This window comes from Solanum dulcamara, chromosome 5 (genome assembly GCF_947179165.1).
Source record: "Solanum dulcamara chromosome 5, daSolDulc1.2, whole genome shotgun sequence".
NCBI lineage: Eukaryota > Viridiplantae > Streptophyta > Magnoliopsida > Solanales > Solanaceae > Solanum > Solanum dulcamara.
Genome location: NC_077241.1, coordinates 1,443,757 through 1,466,937, shown reverse-complemented (window position 1 = coordinate 1,466,937; position 23,181 = coordinate 1,443,757). Strand labels below are relative to the sequence as shown.

General features: G+C 32.9%; 3 protein-coding genes across 5 annotated transcripts; all 3 read left to right on the top strand.

The window, feature by feature from the left end:
* Window positions 1-695: 695 nt before the first annotated feature.
* LOC129888679 (uncharacterized) lies at window positions 696-9,959 on the top strand. Of its 2 annotated transcripts, XM_055963641.1 has the most exons (9): window positions 696-887; window positions 1,869-1,958; window positions 4,755-4,945; window positions 5,084-5,164; window positions 5,284-5,404; window positions 6,309-6,611; window positions 7,537-7,605; window positions 8,728-8,859; window positions 9,561-9,959. In XM_055963641.1, the coding sequence occupies exons 3-8, from the start codon at window positions 4,755-4,757 to the stop codon at window positions 8,809-8,811; spliced, it is 849 nt and encodes a 282-aa protein (XP_055819616.1). In that variant the 5' UTR covers window positions 696-887; window positions 1,869-1,958; the 3' UTR covers window positions 8,812-8,859; window positions 9,561-9,959. The 2 variants fall into 2 exon arrangements, with proteins under 2 accessions (XP_055819616.1, XP_055819615.1); XM_055963640.1 differs by lacking the exon at window positions 1,869-1,958.
* Window positions 9,960-12,862: 2,903 nt separating this feature from the next.
* LOC129888678 (probable aquaporin PIP-type pTOM75) lies at window positions 12,863-16,357 on the top strand. Its single transcript, XM_055963638.1, has 4 exons — window positions 12,863-13,282; window positions 14,260-14,555; window positions 15,450-15,590; window positions 16,122-16,357. Exons 1-4 carry the CDS (start codon window positions 12,952-12,954, stop codon window positions 16,215-16,217), a joined length of 864 nt encoding a protein of 287 aa, XP_055819613.1. The 5' UTR covers window positions 12,863-12,951; the 3' UTR covers window positions 16,218-16,357.
* Window positions 16,358-18,211: 1,854 nt separating this feature from the next.
* On the top strand, window positions 18,212-22,889 carry LOC129890309 (short-chain dehydrogenase TIC 32, chloroplastic-like). 2 transcript variants are annotated; one of them, XM_055965879.1, is made up of 9 exons: window positions 18,212-18,317; window positions 19,373-19,604; window positions 20,031-20,110; window positions 20,348-20,352; window positions 21,048-21,166; window positions 21,432-21,510; window positions 21,603-21,687; window positions 22,110-22,156; window positions 22,719-22,889. In XM_055965879.1, the coding sequence occupies exons 1-9, from the start codon at window positions 18,212-18,214 to the stop codon at window positions 22,887-22,889; spliced, it is 924 nt and encodes a 307-aa protein (XP_055821854.1). The 2 variants fall into 2 exon arrangements, with proteins under 2 accessions (XP_055821854.1, XP_055821853.1); XM_055965878.1 differs by lacking the exon at window positions 20,348-20,352 and having other exon boundaries at window positions 21,013-21,166.
* Window positions 22,890-23,181: the final 292 nt, after the last annotated feature.

Here is a 23,181-nt window from a genome sequence, read left to right as displayed (position 1 = left end):
CTTCATATGAATTGTTGCTATAGAAGTATACTTTCATGTCGTTCAAGAATCAACCAATTTGGAGCATCCTACAGTGATATATGATTTTCTTTCTAGAAATACTCCATTTCATCACAACATCATGTCTTGCAACAATTAATTTATTTGACTTACTTAACCTCCGAAACTTAAAATATGGTCTTCAAAGAAGTTGTAGGTAATGATGTTCGGATTATTCAGGAATTTGACTCACCTAATTTGGATTATCCTATTAAAAGTTATGTCCAAAGTACAGAAGAAGTATCATTTTCATCGAGAATTGGAACACCATATATAGAGGTCGTTTGGATTGACTTATAAGCTGTTTTCAGCTTTTTTTGAGTGTTTGACTAGCCAACTTAAAGTTATTTTGTGCTTAAAATAAACTCCAATAAATAATTGAGTTTATTTGGATGAACTTATTTTAAACAATTTATAAGTTGAAAACAGCTTATAAGTAAAAAAAAATAAAATTGGCCTGCATCTATTTTTTTTTAACTTATAAGCAATTTTTAATTTATAAGTTGTTTAAAAATAAATCAATCCAAACAAGCTAATAATGTTCTTAGCGGGTGTTACAATAATTTCAAAAAATATATTTTTTTAATCAAATATTTTATAAATATACGGAGTGTATATAGTGTATAGTCAGGCCCATTAAACCCAAATTCACAAAATTCCCATGACCCGTAAAGATACAAATAAACAAAAAGCCCCAATTCAGTGAATTCTAGGGTTTTTATTTTTCCAAATCGCCGACGCCGGCGCCGACTGCTGTCAACCTTCAAATCGTCGAGTCTCCATTGCTTCACAGTTTACACTCTTCACTTCTTTAGCAGTTATCGTCGGTCGACGATTAACCGGTCCAGGTAAGCTTCTGACTTTCCTCTTTTGCTTCATATTTTTCTTATCAATGGCAATTTCACCTTCTCTTACTTGCTCAAGTTGCATTGTAACTCTGTTACATGAATGTAGAATTCTGTATTTTAGCTTGCGTTTAAGGCTCGAAAAAAGTTTTTGCTCTTGGTGCTCTTATTGCCCTATGTAAACTTCAATACTAACGAAATTGATAAATATTTGATTTATTGTTTCCGTTGTCTGCTTGATGCAGCAGTTTAAAGAAGTTACTTGCTCATGTTGCCTTGCAACTTTGTTATATTCATGTAGAATTTTGTATTTTGGCTTGTGCTTAAGGATCGGAAAGTTTTTGCTTTTGGTGCTCTTATTTCCCTAGTTAAACTTCAATACTAACGAAATTGGTGAATATTTGATTTCTTGTTCTCGTTGTCTGCTTGATGCAACAGTTTGAAGGAAGTTACTTGCTCATGTTGCAAAGCAACTTTGATATACTCATGTAGACTTTTGTATTTTGGCTTGTGCTTAAGGATTGGAAAGTTTTTGCTTTTGTTGCTCTTATTGCCCTATGTAAACTTCAATACTAACGAAATTGATGAATATTTGATTTCTTGTTCTCATTGTCTGCTTGGTGCAACAGTTTAAAAGAAGTTACTTGCTCATGTTGCATTGCAACTTTGTTATATTCATGTAGAATTTTGCATTTTGGCTTGTGCTTAAGGATCGGAAAGTTTTTGCTTTGGGGGCTCCTATTGCCTATGTAAACTTCAATACTAACAAAATTGATAAATATTTGAAATTCATGTAGAATTCTGTATTTTGGCTTGTGCCCAAGACTCGAAAAGTTTTTTCTTTTGGTGCTGCTATTACCCTATGTAAACTTCAATACTAACTAATTTGATAAATCTTTGATTTGTTGATATAATGCAACTTGCAAGTGACAATTTTTATGTTTGAGCCTTCAGATTAAGGCCTCTATTTTTTTTTCTTTTCAGACTTCTCCTTTGCTTCATATTTTCTTATCAATATTATACACTTTGCTTGAGCCGAGGGTCTACCGAAAACAACCTCTCTGCCTTCACAAGGTACCCCACTTGTGAGATTACACTGGTTATGTTTGTTGTTGTTGTATTAATTTCTCCTTCTAGTTGTATGTCACTCCAACAGTTTAAAAAAGGTTACTTTCTCAATTTCTGTCGTATTCATGGAGAATTCTGTATTTTGGCCTGTGCTTAAGGCCTGGAATTCTTTTTGCTGTTGGTGCTCCTATTGCCTATGTGAACTTCAATATTAACGAAATTGATAAATATTTGACCTGTCAATATATTGCAGGTAACAATTCTAAAGTTTGAGCCTTGAGACTAAGGCCTCTAGTTATTTTACTTTTTTTTTTCTCTTTTCAGTCTTTTCTCTTTTGCTTCATATTTTTCCTATCCATATTAATATTAATTTCTTGTTGTCGTTGTGTGCTTGCTGCAACAGCTTAAAAGAAGTTACTTGCTCAAGTTGCATTGCAACTCTTTTACATTCATGTAGAATTCTGTATTTTGGCTTGCACGTAAGGCCTGAAAAGTTTTTTCTTTTGGTGCTTCTGTTCCTATGTGAACTTTAATACTAATGAATTTGATGAATCTATGACTTCTCGACATATGTATTTGCAAGTAATGAATTTGAAGTTTGAGCCTTGAGATTAGGCCTCTGTGTGTCCATGAACTATTGGGGTCCTTTCCTTCTGTCTTTAGTTTTATTCTACTTCTTTTCCCTTTTCTGATGCAGTAAAAGATTAGAGTTTTACCCTCTTACACCCTTCCTTTTCCTTCTAGCTATGGAAGGACTTAATCTTATGTTCAGAAAGGCCAATACCAATGGTTGGTTAAAGGGGTTCAAGGCTCAGATATAGGGGAATAGAGATGATGAGTTGGGAACCACTCATTTACTATATGCAGATGATTCCCTTATTTTTTGTGAAGCTGGTGTTCTTCAGATTAGGCATATTAGGGCAATTCTTACCATCTTTGAAGCTATTTCAGGTCTGCATGTTAACTAGCAAAAGAGCTTTCTATATCCAGTAAACCTAGTAGGCAACATGGAGTTTGCTAGCTAACAACTTGGGATGTCAAATTGGATCTTTGCCCACAAAGTATCTGGGAATGCCATTGTGGGCAATAAATAAGGAGTTGGAAGTATGGAGTGAAGTGTTGGAGAGATGTGACAAAAGGTTGGCTAGATGGAAGAGCCAATACCTATCTTTGGGTGGTAGGTTGACCCTAGTGAAATCTGTGCTAGATGCCCTGCAATTATATATGATGAGTCTGTTTCCTATCCCCAAAAGTATAGTAAAGAAAATCAACCATCTCAGAAGGACCTTCATTTGGAATGGAAACAGGGAGAACAAAGGCTATAATTTGGTGAAATGGGATGTTTTAACCCTCAACATGAAACAAGGGGGACTAGGCATTAAGAAACTCAGGCTACAAAATTCATGCTTACTGCAAAAGTGGTTGTGGAGATTTTGCAATGAAGACACGTCTCTCTGGAAGAGAATTATTATAGAAAAATATGGCCAAATGAGTCATTGGACCACTGAAGAAGCTCTAGGGGTTTTTGGTTGCAATGTATGGAAAACCATCAGAAGACTATGGCCCCAATTCAAGGCCAACACCTCTCTCAAGGTGGGGAATGGAATGAAAATAGACTTCTGGAGAGAGAGAACTGGATAGGGGAGGAGAGCCTTATGGCTAAGTTTCCTGATTTATTCATTCTCAGCCAACAAGACAGAACCACTGTTTCTCAGGTGCGGAGTCCACAGGGTTGGAATCTTATTTTCAGAAGGACCTCTTAATGACTGGGAGATAGTCAGAGTTGCAAACTTATTTCAACTTCTTAGCACCTTCCCAGGGATCTCTGATGTTCCAGATAAGGCATGTTGGAAGCTCCATAGCAGAGGAATATTCACTGTAAAGTCTTGTTACTGGAGAAGGAATGTACCTCAAGCACAAGGTCCTTTATCGCCTTGGAAATTTACCTGGAACATCAAAATCCCCCTGAAAGTTTCTTGCTTTACCTGGTTGGTATGTAGGAGAGCATGCCTTACACATGAAGTTTTACAGAGAAGAGGTAGACAGATCTGCTCAAGGTGTTTTATGTGTGAACAAGAGGCTGAGGTCAATGGACATCTGTTTCTACATTGCAAAACAGCTGTAAATCTGTGGAACATGTTCTTATGTATTTTGGGTGTGTGCTGGGTAATGCCAAAGACCACTAAGGGGTTACTGCTTAGCTGGAAGGAGATTGGGAGAAGAGAAAAAGAGGAGCACTGGTGGGAAACTGATCCCATCATGCGTATGGTGGACTTTATGGAAGGAAAGGAATGCAAGATGCTTTGAAAACAAGAGTAACAACATCCAGAAAATCAAGATGAATTGGCTTAGCTTACTCTATTTTTGGTGTAAACAGGATGGTGGGGGATATAGAACTTTTTGTGGATTTTATAGGAAAACTGTAATGAAACATGGTCTAGTGCTTATGCCTTTTGCAGTGCCCAGCAAGGGTATGTAGCTGATGAGCCTCATCATTTTTTTTTGGATGATGAGCTTGTTTTGTGAATATAAAGTTACCCTTCTCAAAAAAAAGATTAGAGTTTTTCTTTATTTTATTACTAGGAGTGTTGTAGTTTTCTCCAGTTGAAAATTCCTTCAGCTTCTTATAAGTTATAACTGTATGTCGTTGCAATTTATGGATGCATATATCAAATAAGATATCCCTTTGTTTATGAATAATTTTCTTAAAATTTTAATGAATAAAATTTACACTTAGCTTCATCCGTATTCCTTATCTTTTTCTGTTGAAGTTTATTTCTCTTTATTTTTGCCTGCTGACAGATGAGAGTGAAAAAGCAGAAGCGGCATAGGAGAGCTGTGAGGTTTTACACAGCTTGTTTCGGGTTTAGAGAGCCATTTAAAATCCTTTGTGATGGAACATTTGTGCATCATCTTGTTGTTAATCGCATAACACCTGCTGATACTGCATTGACAAATATTCTAGGCGCCACAGTTAAACTTTTTACAACCAGGTTTATTTCAACAGCTCCATTTCTCTCTTCTGCTTTGGTCTTTACACGATCTAACTTTGTTTGCATTAATTTAGAGGACAAGCTAAATATGTTTCACTTTTAAACTGTTTGGTCACTTCCTGTCCTTTTTGCTTGCAGATGCGTTCTTGCGGAGTTGAAGAGCCTTGGTGGTTCCTATATGGAAGCACTGAATGCAGCTAATAACCTTATTACTGCACGGTTAGCCATTTATGCTCTTTTTCTTGCTTGCTCCTCTCAAAAGCATGATGTGTGTTGCTTCAGTTCTCAGGACATTCTTTTGAGTTATGCCGCATAATTTGAATCTTACTCTATTGTAGATGTGATCATGAGACGCAGAAAAGTGCTGTAGATTGCATAACTGAAGTTATCGGGGGGAACAATTCTGAACACTTTTTTGTTGCTACTCAAGATGCCGATTTGCGGAGAAGTCTTCAAAAGGTATTTGAACTTACTTTCCTCAATTTATAATGTCCTATATTGTAATATCAGTCATATCACTTAGTAAAACATGTGAACTGGAAAATCCCATATTCTAGGATGTCTTGTCAGAAAAATCTTCGGCAGCTACTTGTCTAATCCATTTTAAAAAAATGCTAAATTTGCTTATCTCTGACTTTTATGAGTAGTCAAAAGATATTTAACTATCTAAGTGGGAAGTGGTAAAAACAAGAGACGTTTGTGCATCTACAAAACTATATCGTGGTTCACTCGTTGATCTCCTCTCTCCTAGTATGTGGGACTACAATGATAAAACTGTCAAATATTTCTGTCTCCTGCCATGGGCAAGGGGGGGGGGGGTAAGATTAACAGTTCCACATTGTTTGGTAATTTGAATGGTATCTTATGTACTCGCGAGAGTATAACCAGAATCTATTTTGTATCTGTAACTCTATAAGATTGTTTGGACAAGCTTCTCGGAAGTCTAAACTACTTATTTTTTGAAAAAGTGCTTATTCTAGAGGGTTGAGGTGTTTGGACAATCTTTTAGGATAAAAATAAGTGCTTCTAAGTAGCAACAGAAGCTGCAAAAAAAGTAATTTTTTTCCCAAAAACAATTTTGAAACCATGAACAAGCACAAATTGCCGCTCTAATATTGGCAGAAGTGCTTTTCAATTTGATTAGCTAAGCACAAACTGCTACTCTCCAAAATTTATTTTTTGAAAAACACTTCTCAAAATAAGCATATTTTGGAAGCTTGGGAAAACAGGCCATTACTTTAAAATGAATTGGAAAGATCTCCAACATTTAGGAGAACAATTTTGTTATGTATATACTATATACCAACTGGTTTTCTCCTGTTTTTTCTGACCTTCTGTTTCTCCTTTTCCTGATCCGGGATAGATACCTGGTGTGCCTGTAATTTTTGCTCTTAGGAATGCCTTATTTCTCGAACAACCGTCATCATTTCAACGTCAGTTTGCCAAATCTGCTGAAGAAGAACGTCTTCATATGACTGACCTGGAGCTCAATATGCTTAGACAGAGGAAAAAGAGGAGACTGTCTGATGACAAACACGGGGATTCTTCTGATGCATCAGAGGAAGAGGTAGATGATATTTCACAGGTTCAGATCATCAATACAAATGTTAAGACCAATGGAATTGATGTCAAGGATAAAGTTAGCTTCAAGAGAAAGAAGGCTAAGGTTAGGGTTCATAATAATTTCTTATTTTCCCTTGCACAGCTTAAAATTTAACTTGTTGCTTCTCCCATCCTATTAAAATGTTGTTGTTTAGGAACAAATTCTCCACTATCATGTGAAACATTACATGTTAATGTTCAATGTCTTGGTTAAAAGTTCTCTCTTTTGATAGGTAAGCAAACATTTTATTAAAGCAGAATACACTAAGATAGTGACGGGTATATGTAGAAAGACATGGGCTTCAAAACTCATCCCCGCCAATTCCTTGGAAATGCATCTTTTGCTGTTTTTTGACACGAACTTCCGTGTGTGTCATTTCATGAATGATTGCTGGTACAAAAGTTACTCCGGAATATTCTTGATTCATAAAAAATGATTTTCTTCTTCTAAATTGAAATGTTTCTTTTTTATTTTAGCTTGTGGGCAAATTGTGATCTTTAAGCTCAGCAAAGGTTTTTTCTTTCTCTATGCGAGATGGCTAGATATATATTCGAAATAAGAGGTTATGTTTTTTCGTGTGAGTGATATTATATCATTTAAGTGTACTTCTGCATTTAACTGTTGCTGTGTGCATCGCCCTCTCTTAACTTTGAGTTGAAAGAGATATTGACAGAGATGAATGTATTATGTTGTAAGTGAATTGTTTTACCTGTTGCTTCTCTAAATTGATTAAGAGGTTTTCAGTGCTAGTTATCCATTTACAGAAGCGACCCCATAGGCTTTCTCTTTCACGTTTCTCTAAAATTGCAGTCATGGTAAAATCTTGATTTATTTAATCATCAGGGACTCCCAAGTACACGTGTTTTCTACAAATAAAAATAGAAAATGGTGGACCATAATATTTGTTTCATGGACGTTATTGCCATAAGGCATGTTTTGCTAAACGTGTCCCTGAATGACTCTATGGTTTATGCCTTCCCTTCTACAGGGTCCAAATCCACTCTCAGTCAAGAAGAAAAAGAAGTCTCTGGATACAAATTTTTCGACCTTGGGAAAGGTGAGATTCAGTTTCTAAAGTAACTGAAGTCAAGCTGGTTAATTTATTCATATAGAGATGAAGGGTATTCATTCTTTTCTGCCTGTTTGACCACTCCTTTGTTAAAGAGAGAAAAAAGAACGTCTACATTCAACACCTCGTAAAATTTGTCAGTAGTTCTTGTATTATTCACTTATTAATTACTATAGCGCTTGACCTCTATAAATATCTGCAGGGAGATGGTATGCACTATCCAAATTGGTTTGACTTGATTAGTTCTGATCGAGTATTTATTAGTTTGTTATCTTTAGAAAAAACGATAGAGCAAATCTTCCGTTCTTCCTCTTTAAGTATCAGGGAAAATGAAAAATTGCTTGGTGACAGTAAATTTTACTGATGTATAGAATGAGGTTTGTGTTAACAATATGATGGGCAACTTTCTTCCAATAATTAAAGATGTGTCTTTGCAGTAACTTGCCATTGCATATTGACATAGTTTTTACCTCCACGCATAGTAGTTCTCTTAGGTGTGACATTGATGGTTGAAGGTTATAGTAGGAGACGAGGTAGACCTAAAATCATATGAAAGAAAATTGTCTCAAAAGACCTACATCCTGTGTTTAAAAGCGCAGGTGAAGTCGGGCTATTGTATTTATCATTGATCAGGTGTAAACTCCACTGATAGTTTTTAATTAATAATATAAACATCGAATAATAGATTAAAACATGAAAAAAATATAATTCTTTTTTTTTTCAAAATTGTATAAAGTTAAAAAGAAAAAGATGCCAATTTTGATTAACTATCTAGGCAGAGTGATATAATATTCTAAGTCAACAAATTTCTTAATTATAGAACAATATTTTTACTATGACTTATAGTGAGGTTCTGAAAAGTGAAATTTACAAACAATGGAGATTAGAAGTTGTTACAAGTGTAGATTAGTACTACTAAGGATATACGTGCACCACTAAATGAAGGAAAACCATGGAGATAAATCTGATAGCCACATGTGAAAATTGCTCCCTCACTCCCCTTGGTAAGTAATTAAGCCACCGAATTATCTGAATTAGTGTAATAAACTGTAATATTATCCTCCCCACCTTTTCCCCCCCTCTTGGTGAATGTGGAAGTTCCAAGTGCAGGAAAGCAAGAATGGTGAGGGAACTGTGAGAAGCAGGAAGAAAAGGAAGAGGTCGCGCCAAAAAGTTGTAGAAGGAAATGCTTAGTGTTGAAGGCATCCACCAGGAAATCTTTTGCACGACTGTCTTTATCAGGTAAATGATAATCTATGAAGTAAGAAGTGAAATGCTGATGGGGCATCGAAATGAGATCATTTTCTTAGAGCACCATTTAACTGAAGGAACAGTTGTTCCACAAAAGTGCCAAATACAATGTAGAAGTTGTTAACTGCTTTAGAGTTTTACATGGTCTACTGTTTTTTCTCTTAGAACTTCCAGAATTGACTATGGTTGATTTTGAATGCATCAATAGTTTCCTTCTTTCTTGGGAGTGTTGGTTCCTCAACTAAATCCATTATTTGTGTTGGTCTACGCTGGTATATGTATTCACCTAGTGTTTGTTGCCATCTATTGCCTTTCATCTTAAAACTTCCAAAAATTGATTATTTTTTATTTTGAATGGATCAAGAGTTTTCTTTCTTTCTTGGGAATGTTGCTTCCTCAACTAAATCCATTTCTTGTGTTGGTCAACATATGATATTTACGAGTTTGTTCCCACCAACACATGTACTAGACAACTTGGCCACCAAAGCTTATTATGATATTTACGAGTTTGTTCCTGCCAACACATGTAGCAGACAACTCTGCCACCAAAACTTATGATATAACCTGGTGTTGTTGCCATCCACTGTGATTTGAACCCGAGATCTCATGCTTCTCCTTCTACTTCATTGATGTTATATGCTTAATTGATTTTAGATCATATGGAATCTCTAAGAATTATGTCACTTTTGCAGGAGGAATTTTGATTAATGGATACTATCAAACATAGTACAATCTTCCACAGGAAACACTATATTTATCAAAGGAAGTGTCTACTTGAGAGGCAACAATTATTATCAGGAGAACACAAGGGTCTATTGCTAATTGTGATCAATTTTGGATTTTGTATGAATTTTGCCCCTTGCAACATGATATTTAGTTGGAATTACATTGCCTTTTTACCTAGTATCTTCTAAAGCGAAAACGCTTTAATGTCAATTCTAACATTCGACTTACTGATCTGATTAATTCAGATTTGTGCCACATAGTATCCATTAACGGAGAAATGTTTCTTATCCCATTCTCAGAATTCAAATACGAGATGTCTGGTTAAATGTATAAGACCCTAATGATTCTATCTCATTTTGTTATCATGTTTATGAGTTGTTACAAATAGTTACCTATTATTATAAATAGCTTAACTCGATATTATAAAATATTATACGTTGCTAGTGTACAAAATTTAAACTGATATAACATTTTCTTTCATGTTATATAACATGAGAAATTAAGCACTAAACAATCATTTTGATGAAAACATAATTTTTGACATAATTTTTTTTAATTGCATAAGAAAAACTTGTGGTAACAAACTTTTTCTATAATAAAATATAGTTGTAGTGATTAAGACGTGAACTATTATAATCATTATTATTACCATTGTATATTCATTAATAAGAAACAGTTAAGAGTTGGCCAGTAAATAATATATCCAATATAGGTATTCCTAATCAATTACATCTTATAAAATTATATGGAACATTATTGATTGGTCGGTTTGATTAGGGCGGTTCTGTTAATAAATAAATTTTACTAATGATTTTTGTGACAATAGTCGATAATATATTAATGATCTTGATAAGGTTTTGGACGGCTTATTTTGTTCGGTAGGTCACAAGTTCGAACCGTAAAAATAGAGACTAATGTTATATTCGTATTACGATAGGATAGTCTTTTTCTCTCTTGCATCCAAAATTTTCATCTTTTGGAACTATATACTATTATATTAACTCATAAATGAATGCTTAATCAAATATTTCTGATTTGAGCCCTAAAAATGAACCCGATGCTTCATCCTCAAAGAGACTTATCGATGTAAGTTAAAATTAATTAAACCTAAAGAATCGTAAATTTGAATTAATGGATCGTAAAATGAATATTGAGTATAAAATAAAAGGCAAAAAAAAGGACTTTGGAAAGACTTTTTGCCATAAAAATCAAAACAGAAAATCGTTTTTTAAAGAATTGTGTCTGTGATTCTCCCACTTTTTTTTTATATAAAAAATAAATTAAAATAATTAGGTTTTAAAGTTTGACATTAGAGCTTTTATTAGGTTGCTTAGTTAAGATTAATGATAAAATCAACAAAGTTTTATGGAAATTTAATCTCAATTGTTTTTTTTTTTGGCTTAGCTGCCCACATTATCAGAATTTTTTGAAGATTAGATGATTAATTAGTAGGGCCAGAGCAGCTAATAAAATGCATATATGTTTAATAAATAAATAATGTGATATTCTAAATTAGAATAATAAGAAAAAGAAATAAAACCATACAAGAATCTGCCAACTCCTTCCCTTCTGTTAATGTTGATAATATATCAATAATTAAATAATTTGATTTATAAATCAATAAAATATAATCACATTTTTATGTCATTTCTAAACATTTATATTTTATTGTCAAAAGAGGTTAAAATAACATAAACAATTAAGTATTTTTGATCTACTTTAAACTTTTTTTATTTTTACCTCAAGAAATAAAGTAACACTGTGCTGTGTCAAATGACAGATGAAATCATAGAGCATCTGTTTGTGCAATGCCAATTCTCCATCTGCCTATGGAACATGTTACTTACATGGAGCCATAACCATGATCCTATTCCAGCTAATAGGAATCAATTTTTGAAATGGTGTATTCAGCATGGGAGAAGGAAGACGGTAGCAACTCAAATCTTCAAAATCATTCTGGCAGAATGTGTATGCGATATGGATTGAGAGAAACAATAGAGTATTTCAGAAGAAGAGTAGCTTTGTAGAGTATATGGCCAAAGAGATAGTCTACATCGCTATAGTTAGAGCTAAGTCCACCTTAAGAAATGTATTGAATAGCTTTACTTTTTGAGCAATAGAATGTTGAACTCTTGTCTACTGAGTCTTAAGTCAAGCATGTTGTGATAGCTGCTTGGTTGTAATGTTTGTTCTTGATAATAAAATACTATAGTTAGTTACCAAAAAAAATAATGAAGTAACACTCAGTGGTGTATGGAGAATATAATTATTGGTTCAATCAATTTAATGTTTTCAATGACTTTTTAAGATTCTTAATATGACTTGGACAATCTTCTATTATTGAGCTAATGAGTTAGATTTAAGATTCATTTTACGTGATATCAGAGCTAGTGTATCACCCCCCTTTCAGCCCAATCAAATAGATTGTTCACACATTCCTCAATAGTAAAACCTCATCCTTTCATGAGCTATCTTTTAAATTAAATTACGTTTAAGGTTCATTTCTTAACATAATATTAGAATCATACCTTCGATATTAGATCTCCAAATAAATTATTCACATTTACTCGGATAATTATCCCCTCTTAAGTTAGCTTTTAAAAGTAATTTAGGTGCAAAGTGCATATTATATATTTCAACAGGTATTATATTATGATTATGGTATCAAAAGTGAAATTGAAGATTCAATAATTAACACATTAATCTACCCTTAATTTTGTCAACTCTTTTTTGTTTAAATTTTGAAAAGACTTAGTGTCCGTTTGGATTGTCTTATTTTAGGCGCATTTAAGCCAAAATAGTTTTTAAGCAGTTTTAAAGTGTTTGAGTAAAGTTAAAAAGTGCTTATAAACATTTATTTTAAAGCTAAAATAATAAAAATAAGTCAAAAGCCGTAAGTTAGAAATTCTAAGTTATGCGTTTTGCTTATAAGTCACGAGCCAAAAGTCAATTCAAACATATTCTTAATACATAAATATGTACTTTAACTTGACCTTAATCATGTACATCCTTCAATTTCAGGCGTGCACAAGTAGACACTTCAATTATCATGACAAATCACATAAGATTTACTATGTTGAATATATGTGACTGCTTATTTAGCATAAGAATTTGTGAGTGTGTATGTCTACTTATCTAATATTATGATAATTTAAACATCTATTATAAGATAGTAACTTTGGACAACTCTTTTTCCTTTTCTTAATGACTTTGGACAATCTAGCAAATAATGACTTTCTCCACTATATAAGGACACAATCCCTTTTCTTTTCTCAGTACCAACTCCTCCTTTTACTAAGAGTAAGAGCACACACAAGAAAGAGAAAAAAAACACAAGAAATCTTAGTGAGTGAAGAAATGGCAGAAAACAAGGAAGAAGATGTTAATCTTGGAGCCAACAAATTCAGAGAAACACAACCCTTAGGGACATCAGCACAAACAGATAAAGATTACAATGAAGCACCAGCAGCCCCTTTATTTGAACCTGGTGAACTATCATCATGGAGTTTTTACAGAGCTGGAATTGCAGAGTTCATGGCAACTTTCTTGTTTTTGTACATCACAATCTTGACTGTAATGGGTCTTAAAAGATCTGATACTTTGTGTTCTTCTGTGGGTATTCAAGGTGTTGCTTGGGCTTTTGGTGGTATGATTTTTGCCCTTGTCTACTGTACTGCTGGTATCTCAGGTCAGTTCAATTGAACTTTTTTTTGTGTATTTGTACTAATAATGTCAACTTTTTTGTGTGTGTATCATGGGGTTATTATGTTTATGCTGTTATTAGAAACTAGTTTTATGAGTTCTGATTATATACCCATAAAAAGTTTAGCTTTCTTTGCTCTTGTCTATTCCTTTGTTAGTATTTCAGGTCAGTTCATTTTTCTCTAAAAAGTTGAAATATTTTTAGTGTATTTGTACTAAAAATGTCAGTTTTTTTTTTTTTGTGTATCATGGGGTTATGTTTCATGCTGTTATTTAGAAACTAGTTTTATGAGTTCTTGATTATTTACTCACAAAAAAGTTTTTAGCTTTTCTTTCTCTTGTCTATTGCACTACTAGTATTTCAGGTTAGTTAAATGCTCCTAAAAATTTGAACTTTTTTTGTTTCTGGTACTAAAAATGTCAACTTCTTTTTGTGTGTATCATCGGGTATGTTTCATGCTGTTATTAGAAGCTAGTTTTATGAGTTCTTGATTATATACCCATAAAAAGTTTTAGCTTTCTTTGCTATTGTGTATTGCACTACTGGTATCTCAGGTTGGTTAATTGCTAAGAATCTGAACTTTTTTTGTTTATCATGTGCTAAAAATGTCAACTTTTTTCTTGCTGTGTAATTTTGTGGGCTGATTTTCTTTGTTTTCCATTCTTTAGCTTGATGGTTAGTTATGTTTCATCCTGTTATTAGAAACTAAATTTATGAATTCTTGAATATTATACCCTCAAAAAGTTTTCAGCTTTCTTTGATTTGGTAGCTCAAAATTAGTTCATACTGCTGCCCTTGTTCTCTTCTCTTGCTCTAGAAATGTGAACTTTTTCGTGGTATCTTGAAAGTACTAAAAATGTCAACTTTTTCCCCCACCACGCCATCAAAGAGGATCAATAGCATAGATTTTTACCTTTTTGTTTTTTTTCTTTCAAGAAATTGACTTTTTTGTACTGAAACAGGAGGGCACATTAATCCAGCTGTGACATTTGGTCTGTTCTTAGCAAGGAAGCTCTCCTTAACCAGGGCAGTGTTCTACATGGTGATGCAGTGTCTCGGTGCCATATGCGGTGCTGGTGTTGTTAAGGGATTCATGCAGGGTCCGTATCAGAGACTTGGCGGTGGTGCCAATGTGGTTAATCCCGGATACACGAAAGGTGATGGCCTTGGTGCTGAGATTATTGGCACCTTTGTTCTTGTCTACACTGTTTTCTCTGCCACTGATGCCAAGAGGAACGCTAGAGATTCACATGTTCCCGTAAGTTTTTTCTTGCCCCACCGATAACTTTATTTTTGTTTCTTTTAATCGAAAAATTGTTTCTTACTGATAATGTGTTTGGATCATCATATTGCAAGGATTTCTCTTTTCCTTTCTTTGAAGGATTTTGCTAATGGAAAGGGAGGAAAAAGGGGGAGGGTGTGGGGAGCTTTTTTGCTCGGACTATCCTAAATTTTGCTGCACATGTTGTCGGATCCTTCATAAATACACTACTTTTGGAGGATCAGACACTTTTTTGGAAAAAGTCTTCAAAGAGCCTTTGCATAGTTTACGAATTCTGCTTAGTAGGGACCTGACATTTTTGAAGAGTCCGAACAACATAGGTGGAGATTTTGATTGAGTAGAATGATTGAGAGCATACTCTCTTGGTCTTAGAAAAAATGATGCACATACTAGCATGTGTTATTGTAGTTTGTCAGCAAGTGATGCCTCCCACTATTTTTGGCGGGAGGTAGCATATACCTAGTGGAATAGTTGAGGTGCATGTAGGCTGGCCCAATCACCAACTCATCAAAAGGAAAATCATGCCCATACTAGCATGTCTATCATGGTTTGTCAGCAAGTGCTTTTGGTTGATGTAGTTATGTGATGGGAGACCACACCATTGATAATATGGTCTAGGGATTTGGGCGAAGATACTGATTCTCACATCGATGAGTTACCATAGGGGTTGATTTCTCAAATGATCACTCAACTAATCGTTATTATCTCAGAAAGTCAGACTTCTGCTTGATTCCAATTTTATTCAACAAAGAAAATGACTTTTTGATAACAAATGCATAAAATCCTAACTTGCATTGGATTTAGGCATGATTGTTGTTGTTTGAAGAGTAAAAGAACCACATTCTTAACTTTTGTACTTGTGTCATACAGATTTTGGCACCACTTCCAATTGGATTTGCGGTGTTCTTGGTTCATTTGGCGACCATCCCAATTACCGGAACTGGCATCAACCCTGCTAGGAGCCTTGGAGCTGCTATCATCTTCAACCAAGACCAAGCTTGGGATGACCATGTAAGTCCCTTTAACCTACATTCATGTGATGATCATATTTCATACTTGCCATTTCTATTTTGTTTTTGATAACCGAGATAACCAGTAAAATTACACTGTATCAAATAGTTCAAGGGAAAAATTGACCCATTTTTCCTTGTTTTGGAGCAACCATTAGTAAGAAGGGTGTTTTTGAGCTATTTTGATAGTTAGAGGGTATTTCTGAGCCAAAAACGTAACAATTCGAATATTTTTGAGCCAAAAATATAACGTAGGGTAAAAATGACCCTTTTTTGAATAGTTCGGATGTATATTTGACCTCCCCTTGCCCAACATTTAGTTTAAACACGGTTCGAATGCCTTTATGCTATAAGTTAAGTTAAACCAATGCTTCTTTGATAGGAAACACCTGGCTTGAATTCATGACATGTGCCTAATTCACATAATCACACATCACGTGCTGTGCTCTTACCACTAAACTACCACGAAGGCTTTCGTTTCTTTCTTTTCATAGCTAATAATTTTTTTTATTTTTTTGTTGATTTTTTTCAGTGGATCTTTTGGGTTGGACCATTCATTGGAGCTGCACTTGCTGCAGTTTACCATCAGATAATCATCAGAGCCATTCCATTCAAGAGCAGGGCTTAAGTTTCTTTGAGAGTCTCTTACCTTTTTTCTTCTCTTTCTAAACTGTGTATTTTCTTCTATTCAAATGTCAATTATGTGAAATAAATTATCAAGTTGTATGTAAAAGCTTTGGCGATGAATGGGTTTTATTTTATCAAGTACTTACAACAACAACAATATAGTCCGTGTAATCCTACAAATGAGGTTCGGGGAGGGTGGCGCGTGTATGCTGTATTATATATGCCTTGAGAAGGTAGAAATGTTGTTTCTAGTATAACCTTCGACTCAAGTAAAGCGATATATAAATTAAGTACAATAACGAAGAATCAATACTTAAACAAAGGAGAAGAACACTAACAACAAATAATTTAATCAAGGAGATGCGATATAGAAATTAAGTACAATAACGAAGAATCAATACTTAAACAAAGGAGAAGAACACTAACAACAAATAATTTAATCAAGGAGATAATAAAATTGAAGAATAAGATAATAGGATAACAATAAAACAATATTATTAACAGGGACTAGGCAATGGCCCAACACTCAACTACTTTTACTAACATTTTAGCCTGATCTTCGACCTTCAAATTTTTTTATCTAGGGTCGTATCATCAGTAAGTTGCAAGTGTTTCATATCCTGTTTAGTTATTTCGACCTACTTCTACCTCTCCTCTTACTCATTATGACAAGCCTTTAACACTTTCTCCCTAGTGCCGTCGAAATTAAGTTTTATTATTGCTTAATTTTTTTGTAAAATTACATAATTCGAATTTTATTCCGCCTTTAAAATAGTTTCTCGACTTTATAAATGTAACTCTCATCGTAATTTTTACTACTGTATATATATAATGAAAGTACTTATTGAATATTATAATATGATTCTTTTTTCTAGATCTTGTTATATTTTTTATTTTTTTTTAAAAAAACTTTGATATTTTTAGCCATCTATGTTCATTGTCTATAGTTTTTCTCGATTTCTCCCTTAACAAGAGAGTAAAACATTAAAAAAAATATTGAAGTTTTGTTTACTCTTTCTCGATTTCTCCTCTTAACAATAATAAAGGATAGCACAGTGTACAAAACATTTCGTATTCACATAAGATTCAAAAAAGAACTATAAACTGTCTATCCTTATACAAATAGTAATGACTGTTTCCATGATTTGAAATCGTGCCCTAAAGATCACATGGAGATAACTATTTTATACCTTTATATACTCCCTCCGTCCAACAATACTTGTCCACTGTTGACTTTGCACAATTCTTAAGAAACTACAAATAAAAGGGTAATTTTACCATATCATCATTGGAATATAATAAATACAATATCTTGAAAAATGTAAAAGGAAAATGACTACTAATTAATGATAAGAGTAAATTAGAAACTAAGTTAAAATCATCTCTTGATTTCATAAATTGGACAAATATTATTGAACATCTATTTTTAGTATAGTATACAAGTAAAAATGGACGGGGCAGTATACCTTTAATAATTCAACACATTAATTAATCTATATATCTTCAGTAAATGTTATCTCGATTTATTTGTCCTATCCATCAATAACACAAGCGGCACTTTTTTCTTTTTAATTAGTCTCGAGAAAAATGACATATTTTTATATTTTCGTAAAAAATTAATTTTAAATTTTTTACTTTAACTCTTTATATCCTCAGTTTATTAATATTGAGTTAATGTCTTTGAAAAAAGTAGTGAATAAATATTTAAAACTCTATCAATTAATAGAGATAAAATGGTAAACTCACTATATCAATCATTGTTTTCTTAATAAGTGTGGAACGAAGAGAGTATTAAACTACAAATCTAAAAAATCTTCATTTAATTCTTAAACCCTGTATCGAATCAAACACCTTTACATATTTATGAGTGAATTCTCCAAGAATTCATAGAGCAAATAAAAATGCACTTCCTTTATCATTTTGTCATCAATTTTTGTGAGTGAATTTTCCAAGAATATAATTCATAGGGGAAACTAAAACTAAAACTAAAATTAAATGTGGATATTTGGAAGAAAAGGAACGTCTGGTTTCTCATCTTGTTCAACAGCTGAGGAAGTTACTCAAGGAATTAATGGAATTGGACTCACTGCCATTGTTACAGGTTACTTTTTTCTTTTTTCTTGCCTCACTTTTCTCTATGTTTGATTTTCCTATTTTGGAATATTGAACGTCTACGAAAAAGCTGTTGTAAAATTTTGTTCTTTGTTTCATCATCGATCCCTATTTATAAGACTTTTTTCGTTAGGTAAGGAAAGAAGGCACCTAGTTAGCACGGCAGATGTTGTACACTTGAGTACTTGAAAACACATAATTAGGTACAGAATTTTTTGGTGATTCCCAGCTAATTCGAAGCTAAATAGCTCCTAGCTAAATTAATTCTCTTATAATCCATCATTAATTCATAGCTAAATGAGATTAACATGAGATTTTTGCTGTTTAACTACGGAAATTTGCACGTCACTAATTCCTTGTTTTCTAGTAGTGTGTCGTGTTAGTAGCAATTAGCAAAAGAAAAGCTACTCATTTTGGTAAATTCCAAAAGGTTTGACACAATTTTACCAATAGAAGAATATAGTTCGCGTGAGGGGCAATCCTTTCTACGACTATGTTGGATAAAGTAGGAAATTGAGTTTTGTTAATATCTCTCAAAGTGAATTTTAGGTGAGTAAGTAGTTCCGTATGAAGTTCATTAAAAAATATTTATATTTGACACTTGGGGAGGTCAATCTCAAGGAAGCTATTATTGTTGAGGGACTCCTCCTCGTATGGAAAGAATATTAGGCAATTGAGAAAGAATAGAACGATAATAACAGATACACAAACTACGTTATCCGTCCTATTAGCTATAAGTTAGTTAGAGATCGAGACTGAACTTGATAGAGATTTGACTTCTAGAAAAAGTAGGTGTCGCTATACTATGTGAAAGAGATTCAACAGATTATATGTATATAATGTCACCTACTTTTTCTAAAAATCAAGTCTTTATCAAGTTCAGTCTCGATTTCTAACTAACTTTTATTTAATAGACTGAATGTTGTTCATAATTTGCTTTGTTAACTTTCATATGATGCTTTGTTATTCCAATCCCCTAACATATTATAAGATATTAAAGTCGAATCATCGACTAAATTTTGTCTACGTTTTCACTTATCTCAGGAGCAACAAGTGGCATTGGCACAGAGACGACACGTGTCCTCGCCTTGCACGGCGTGCATGTAATTATGGCAATTCGTAATATGGAAAATGGAAAAAAAATTAAAGAAAATATACTTAAATCCATTCCAAATGCTAAAATTGATTTTATGGAATTAAATCTCAGTTCTATGGAGTCCATAAGAAAATTTTCCAAAGAATATAACTCTGCTGGTCATCCTTTGAACCTTTTGATGTAAGAAACAGTATATGTACAAGCTTTATATTGTGTTTGGTATGACGGAAAATATTTTTCAAATTTTTTTGTTTCACTATTCTAACACTTTATAAAATTCAAAAACTATTTAAAATTGAAATATCAATTGAAAAAAATAAGAGAAGAAAGTCATTTTTCTCTTTTTTAATGATGTTTTTTTGGTATTAATCGATTGCCCGAAAATTAAATGACTTATTTTTTTTAAAAAAATATTTTCTAGAAAATGTTTTCCTCCTTATGACTAAAGTCATTTTTTTTATTTTCCAGAGAATGACTTATTTTCTAAAAAAAAATTAAAATATTTGTTGGAGAGTGAAAAATATTTTTCAAAAAAAGTTTGATAATAATATCAATAGACCATTTGAATAAAATATTATTTAATATATTATTGTTTGGCTTTGCAAGTAATAATGCAGGGGTTATGATTCCACCATTCACACTTTCTCAAGACAAGATAGAATTGCAGTTTGCAGTTAATCATTTAGGTAACTCAATTTATTCAATTATGTTTAATTTGTTGAAGATATAAATTAATTAAATAAATTTATGATCTTACAATAATTTAATCTTTTAAATAAGATAATTAAACATATTTTAATATGATATCAGAGCAAATATCAGTCATGAGTTTGAGTCTCACAAAAAAATATATTAAAAAATGATCTTGTATTTAATTAGCTCATGTTAAAGAACCAAGTTTGCATATGAAGAACATGTTGAAGATACAATTAAGTAGATAAAAGTATATGCTTCAATACGTGTGCTTAGGCGGTTAGGTTCACACGTGAAGCGACATATCGAAGATATAATTAAGTAAATAAAAATATGTGTTTGAATACGTGTGCTTATGTGGTCAGGTCCACACGTGAAGCGACATATTAAAGATATAATTAAGTAGATAAAAGTATATGTTAAATACGTGTGCTTAGGTGGTCAGGTCCACACGTGAAGCGACATATTAAAAATATAATTAAGTAGATAAAAATATATGCTTCAATACGTGTGCTTAGACGGTCATACCCACACGTGAAGGGACTTGTTGAAGATACAATTAAGTAAATATAAGTGTGATCAAACTCACGTGATGACATTTTGAAGACATAAACTAAGTAAATAAAACTCTACTCTATCTTTAGTCTTTTAGATGAGATAAACAACAGTCCGGTGCACTAAGCTCTCGTTATGTATGAAATTTCGAGAAGGGTCAGATCACGAGGATCTATGCCGCCTTATCTTATATTTCTGTAAGAGGTTATTTTCATAGCTCAAATTCGTGATCTCCTAATCACACGACAACAACTTTACCAATTACGATAAGACTCTCCTTCTATCTTTTAGATGAGATGAAAATATTAATATGATGTGTTAACATTTTTTGTTTGTGCAGGTCATTTTCTTTTGACAAATCTTTTATTGGAAAACATGAAAAATACAGCTAAAAAGAGCAAAAAAGAAGGAAGGATAGTAAATGTTGCATCGGCAGCACATGATTTTGCATATTCTCAAGGAATTATTTTTGATAAAATTAATGGCAAAGAGAGGTATATATATAATCCACAATTAAATAACTTCTTTAATTATCATTTTTTTAGTTGCAATTTTTTTAATTCAAAATGATAAAATATAAGATTATTTTATTTTGTGTTTATTTCTCATCAAAACTTCTGAAAAGATTAAGATTTATAAAATTAAAAATAAAAGTATATCCCAATTTATTTATACCGTAAACCAAACACATGTGTTATATTTATATTCTATACAATCCTATTTTTAGAATTTTAATATTTCTTATTTATTTGTTTTCAGCTACAATAGATTTCATGCTTATGGCCAATCAAAGCTTGCTAATATACTGCATGCAAATGAACTCGCTATGCAATTAAAGGTATTATCGCTTAAAGTCGTCATTATAAAATTCAGAACTTATATAGTTAGAATTCTGACTCCGCCTCTGTTAATTTTTTTTTTCATAAATAGGAAGAAGGGGTGAATATAACTGTTAATTCTGTTCATCCTGGGCCAATTGCCACAAACATTATGCGTTACAACACTATCCTTCATGGTAAAATATTTTAACTCACTTTTTTTTTATATTCCATCATTCATTTAAAATTCATTGGTATTTTGGATCCAACTAAAGCAAAATATGTGGATAAATTCACAACATGTGTAACAAATAAAGGTTCAAATGTAGGAATTGTCATAAAAAGATGCGTGGTTCTTACATAATAAGTGAGAGATTTCTGTGCCAATCAGGAATATCGATTAAGTTTTAACTAAAAACAACAAATAGAGTAATTTGGTTGGTTTTCCTTAATGAGTAGCCAAGGGTCCCCCTTATATTCTCCATGTACAGAAATCGCAAGATCATAAAGTATTATACAATCACTTAAATTTCAACAAATATTAAATTCTGAATTTATAATTTTAAACATGTAACGAGTTCAGTCGTAAGAATCTTAGGATTGAATCCATCTTGTACAGGAATAGTTAACTGGATTGGGAGATATGTGCTCAAGAATATTGAACAGGTAATATTTAACTTTCAATGAGGAAAAACATAGGGTATTTTATTGCCAAATCTTGAATATGCACCCCCACCCCCTCTATATTATTACTTAATATTGTAGCTCCGCCCCTTATATTTATCGCCAAGTCTTGAAATTTTTTTCCTTACATTATTATTATTTATTATTGTAGTCCGCCCTTGCAGTTATCACCAAATCTAATATTATAGCTTCGGCCCGGCATTTATAGCCAAATCTTGAATTCCCCCCTTATATATATTGTTACTTAATATTGTAGCTCCGTCCATGCATGTATCGCCAAATCTTGATCCCCCATCCCTACCCCACTATATATTGTTACCTAATATTATAGCTACGTTCCTTACTTTTATCGCCAAACTTGATCCTCACTCCCCCACCCCCAACATTATTATTTGATATTGTGGCTACGCCCCTGCATTTATCGTCAATTTTTGAATTTGTTTCTCCTAACATTATTGCTTAATACTATAGTTTCTTCCCTACGTATGATTATACTAAATATATATATGTATTTTGACTTACATTATTTATCCTTTGATTATAGGGAGCATCAACTACATGTTATGTGGCTTTGCATCCACAGGTGAAAGGGGTAAGTGGTGAGTACTTTTCAGACAACAACATAGCTACAAACACAACTACTTTTTTGGCTAAAGATTCAAATTTAGCAAAGAAATTGTGGGAATTTAGCTTGGATTTGACCAACCCCAAGTGATTATATGATTGGCATTATGATTGTAAAATGGGCGAGTCAATTTGAATTTGGACGAATCAAGACGTGGGGAGTTAATAAATGGACAGGTTAAACTCGGATGGAGTAGGCGAGTCATGTTTACATGAGTTAATTTTGTCACCCCTATTGAGAATCTCAGTTCATCAAATCCTAATTTGACTATGTTATCATGTCTTTCTTTTCTGTCTTTGTATTTTGTTTGTTGGGCCAAGTCAATTCAAATATACTTTTAACATAGTGTGATATTGTATGTTTTGGACCATGCCCACACGGT

What these genes read in the sequence shown, in the direction of transcription:
- LOC129890309 (XM_055965878.1), top strand. Translation starts at nt 18,212, where the DNA reads ATGTGGATATTTGGAAGAAAAGGAACGTCTGGTTTCTCATCTTGTTCA. An exon ending in CATCCTTTGAACCTTTTGAT is followed by an intron (nt 19,605 to 20,030) that starts GTAAGAAACAGT and finishes TGGCTTTGCAAG; the next exon opens with TAATAATGCAGGGGTTATGA. An exon ending in AAAATTAATGGCAAAGAGAG is followed by an intron (nt 21,167 to 21,431) that starts GTATATATATAA and finishes ATTTGTTTTCAG; the next exon opens with CTACAATAGATTTCATGCTT.
- LOC129888678 (XM_055963638.1), top strand. Translation starts at nt 12,952, where the DNA reads ATGGCAGAAAACAAGGAAGAAGATGTTAATCTTGGAGCCAACAAATTC. An exon ending in CTGTACTGCTGGTATCTCAG is followed by an intron (nt 13,283 to 14,259) that starts GTCAGTTCAATT and finishes GTACTGAAACAG; the next exon opens with GAGGGCACATTAATCCAGCT. An exon ending in ACCAAGCTTGGGATGACCAT is followed by an intron (nt 15,591 to 16,121) that starts GTAAGTCCCTTT and finishes GATTTTTTTCAG; the next exon opens with TGGATCTTTTGGGTTGGACC.
- LOC129888679 (XM_055963640.1), top strand. Translation starts at nt 4,755, where the DNA reads ATGAGAGTGAAAAAGCAGAAGCGGCATAGGAGAGCTGTGAGGTTTTAC. An exon ending in GTTAAACTTTTTACAACCAG is followed by an intron (nt 4,946 to 5,083) that starts GTTTATTTCAAC and finishes TTTTGCTTGCAG; the next exon opens with ATGCGTTCTTGCGGAGTTGA. An exon ending in TGCGGAGAAGTCTTCAAAAG is followed by an intron (nt 5,405 to 6,308) that starts GTATTTGAACTT and finishes GATCCGGGATAG; the next exon opens with ATACCTGGTGTGCCTGTAAT.